Source organism: Pteropus vampyrus, unplaced genomic scaffold, assembly GCF_000151845.1.
Source record: "Pteropus vampyrus isolate Shadow unplaced genomic scaffold, Pvam_2.0 Scaffold504, whole genome shotgun sequence".
In the NCBI taxonomy this organism is placed as follows: Eukaryota; Metazoa; Chordata; class Mammalia; order Chiroptera; family Pteropodidae; genus Pteropus; species Pteropus vampyrus.
This window is the reverse complement of record NW_011889285.1, coordinates 455,724-459,849: the sequence shown is the minus strand read 5'-3', so window position 1 is coordinate 459,849 and position 4,126 is coordinate 455,724. Positions and strand designations below refer to the sequence as shown.

Sequence of the window (4,126 nt, the reverse complement as noted above, 5' to 3'; positions counted from 1 at the left end):
ACACAGGCCAATTCCTCGTAATACATCTTCATATATTTGAAAGCTATATATAACATTGGTTCTGTTTCTCTGGAGAATGTTCACTAATAGAGTATGAAACAATTCTAAAATCTTGTGTAAGTGGCACAGTGAATTGTGAGAATATGACTCAGGTGAACAGTGCAATTTTCAAAGATGTGTGCTTAAAAGTGACTTGGGACAGGTAAAGGTAAAAAGGAGAAAGTTGTAGAGGTGATAATGCACAAAGTCAACCTTAATCCAGTAAGAGCAGGTCAGATAAGGAGAAGCCAGAGTAAAAAAAAAGAGAGAGAGAGAGCTTTGCCTGTATGTACCATCCGAGTAAGTCAGTCAAATGGGATGCACCTATATCTTTAACAGGAGAGGTGGTTAAATAAAGAGGCACCCCTACTTTAACTCTTTTTTCTCATGGGTCTCAGAATCTTGTTGTCATGCCACTTCTAATATCTTGTCAGATTATTAGCACCAGTTTTTGTTTTATTAAAAGTTGCAGAGATTCCCTTCATGAAAATTCTTCTTATGTGCTCCCCCTTCTCCTGATCTCTCAGTAGAAATCAATTTCTAGATGGCAGATATGGTCCAAGAAGATGAACAAGGTTAATGATTTTAAAGGAACTATAATGGATCCCTAAGTTTGAACTTGGAAATCTTGTAGTATTTATAAATGCAAAAAAGCTATAGAGCAGGGCAGTTGTCACAACATTAAGGTTCCCAAACCCAGAGAGGACAGTGTACTAGAAGTTTATTTGAAGAGCAAATATGTATTATATTGTGCAGAAGTTAAATAGGAGGTTTACATTCAATGACATTTTTATACAATGACCTTAAAAGTCGGTTGCAGTTTTAAATCTCAATTTCCATTTTAGAAAATAGAAACCCAGAATTTATTCATCATTACACAGCTATAGAGAAAAGACAGGATTTGCACTGAACACAATTTTTCACTCTGGGTACATATATTATTTTTGTTTCTCTTTCCTTGATTCTCTAATGAGCATGCTGCATCCTGAGAAAGAAATCGACATATACTCAAAGACTCTTTAGTTGCTGGTGGAGGGTCATGGTGATTATAAATTTTCTTAGGAACATGAATAGTGGCAGAAAACTTTGCTATGTTTTTTCAATCAGCGATAGAGGAAAAACAGAGAATAGAACGGCAAAGATTTTATACCAATACTGCTGTTTTTAGGAGAAAGTTAAATGTCCTTTTTCGAGAAGACAAAAATGGGTAAATGGGCAAACAACTTTCTCTTTTAACCCAAACCAGAAACGGTATTCATCTCAAGGGTGAGTAAAAGTTCTAAAGAAAACAAGGGAGACAGCAAGGAAGAGTTGGTCTGCATGGTGCAGATGAGCTAAGGTGTGGGAGATGACAACCAGGACAAAGGGAACTACACGTGGGTTAGAGAATGAGAAAGCTCAGTGTTTAGGCGGGCAAAGAATCATGGGAGCTGGACAGTTCCAAGGATTGAAATATGGGTAAGTAGTCTGAGAAAAGCGACATTTAGAGAACTTGTAAATGAGTGACCCATAGTTTGTGATATTGAAAAATGAGACAGTGCTTTCTTCATAGTCTAGGAAGACCCCAACACGATGGGGACAAACAGCCATGAAAAGAGTCAAGACCTTGGGATCAGAGGTGGAAGAGTCCTCAAAGGCATTGTACTCAGATTTATTTTGTAACCCTACAACCCAGTAGCCATTTTCAGGTCTGAATCTGGAGTAAACATTTTGATGATTTTTGCTTTGTCTAACACCAAACTTTGTATTACAGGAACGTGTTCTACAGTACACCCCCAGGATCCAGGCAGTCTTCTTGGACACATCTACTTCCCAGTAGTGTTTCCCTGAGGAGAAATATTGGGAGCCCAAGATACCATAATTGTAATACTTTACAGGCCAAATTGGCACAGACGTCAACTGCCTCTGATCCTCTGAAAGGACAAGATTCAAATTTAGGTTGAACGGATTCAATGTGATGTCCACTGCAGAGAAAAAAAAAGTATAAGATTAGGTGAGAGATATGGGGTTGGTTTATCTAGTGACATGAATACAGATCTTGTAAAGTGACTATGAAGAACTTGTATTGATGGACTGGGGAAGTGGGGTAAGAAATTGGAGAAACGTGTAATACTTATGTATTGGGAGGTGAGGAGAACACGGGGCTAAGATCTTGAGACCTCATAGAAACCACAAACATCTGAAAGGGGATCAGAATACAATGATTTGATGACCCAGTAATTTCTTACCCCAGTAGCACTGGATATGTGTTAGCTCTGAAATGATAAAAAGATTCAAGGATATTGATTAGAAACGAATTATTATACACTGATAGCTATCTGTTCTCTAGAGTAGGGGTAGGGGAGAAGATAGCTATGAGGCTATGAACTGGTAAATGAGAAGATAAACCAGATACCTAGCCATTCTCCCATAGATATAACTACATCTTCAGCAATATCCCTTCTTCTCTGAACACCCTCCTTTCTATCCTCATTTTGAAACTATACCTGCTCCCCAGTTTAGTCCTGACACCACAAAACCCCACATCCATATTCTTGCCCTGTCTCTCCTCACGTTTAAACTTGTGCAGCATTCCACTTAGGTCTGGCGCACGGAATCCACTCTTCAGTTTTTTGGAAACAGTTTTGGGCTTCTTCAGTGTCCAGCTCTCACTCCTAGGGTTGACAAAAAATGTTGACCCTACATCTCTTATCTTGTGTCCCTCCAATACCACTGCCTTCCTCTCCTTCCATGCCATTAATGCACTTGAACATTCTTCCCTGAGAAGCCTGAGGAGGGGAGAAGGAAGGCCCTGACACTGGAGCCAGAAGAGAATTACTCATGTCTATCTTCCCAGTTACCCTCTGTGTGACCCTGGGAAGAACTTCACCTTGAAGAAACAGTTTCTTCTTCTAAAAATAGAATAATTAACCCTTCCCTTTATACCTCATGGAAATAATATGAATTAGATGAAACAATGTATAGGAAAAGCCTTTGCTACCTCAAAAAAGATACATAATATGTGAAAAGTCATCATAGTGAGGCTCTCAAAAAAGGATCAATTGACATCAAAATAGATGTCAATTCCCAAGCAGATAATCAGTGAGATCCTGGCTGTAATGTGGGTCTCTTTATGAAGAATCTCTGAGCCTGTGCTCTAGTCTGAAGCCTGAATTCCAGTGGTGCGGCCCAAAATAACATTTGAGATTCCAGGTGTTCTGGGGAAAGTTAAAAACACTTGGCAAAGAAAAAGTTGTCTACTAAATTAAAAAAGGTTGGAATCTCATGTGTTTGTAAGAAACTTGAAGCCACCAGATTGGCAATTTTAAATATAAGGGTTACACTTTCCCATAGAAGCTTCTAAAGTGTATGAACAGTGGGGATTGCTTATTGGCACACGGGTTAAAGCCACTAATCACAAGGCTCAACTCTGTTTTTGGAATTATAAAGAGAACCCTGAAGAATGGCCTGGTCTCCTCTATTTCTGTTTAAGCAAAGTAAATATAAAGGCGCTGCCCCATAACTTATTTTAGGGCTCAGTGAGGCCCTCCATGTGATAAAGACAAGCATACATGAAATATAGGAACCGGAGCAAGAACAGAGGGTGAATTAAATGAGTGAGGTCACAAGGGTTTGATATCTGATAGTAAAGTCCGTTATCTTTATTATCCAGACTAGCTCTAGCTCAGTGAATATCAACCACTAAATTTACCACCATAGACTCTGGTCCATTCTCAATAGATATGGAACAATTAAATCCTCATCAATATCCAACAATTTAAAATAATACTACATCTAACTTTCCTTGCTTTGAGAGATTTTTCCTTCTGATTGATAACCAAATACTTCTCATGACTACAAATCTTTCTTCATAACACAAATGCACCACTCCCAGTCACCCATACGCACCATTTCATGATTCCACTCATGTCCTAGGAAGAAGAAATAAAACATGAGTCAAGGAGTATAAATATTAGAGCAGGATTAATGAAAGAAAGAATAGAAAATAATAAAAAATATCAGAGGAACCAAAAGTGAATTATTTGATAATATTACCAGAAATTGATAAACCTTTAGCTAGACATTCCAAGATAAGAGAGAGAGAGAG

General features: G+C 38.3%; 1 protein-coding gene across 1 annotated transcript in view; it reads right to left on the bottom strand.

Moving 5' to 3' along the window:
- Window positions 1-743: 743 nt before the first annotated feature.
- The window catches only part of LOC105307582 (tripartite motif-containing protein 34-like), an 11,489-nt gene continuing 8,106 nt past the window's right edge, over window positions 744-4,126 (bottom strand). The window contains exons 5-8 of the mRNA XM_011383134.2: window positions 3,928-3,950; window positions 2,593-2,693; window positions 2,268-2,294; window positions 744-2,003 (exon numbers count right to left, since the gene is read on the bottom strand). Of these exons, the coding sequence (XP_011381436.1) occupies window positions 1,438-2,003; window positions 2,268-2,294; window positions 2,593-2,693; window positions 3,928-3,950 (717 nt within the window). The 3' untranslated portion in view covers window positions 744-1,437. The remainder of the gene's footprint in view (window positions 2,004-2,267; window positions 2,295-2,592; window positions 2,694-3,927; window positions 3,951-4,126) is intronic.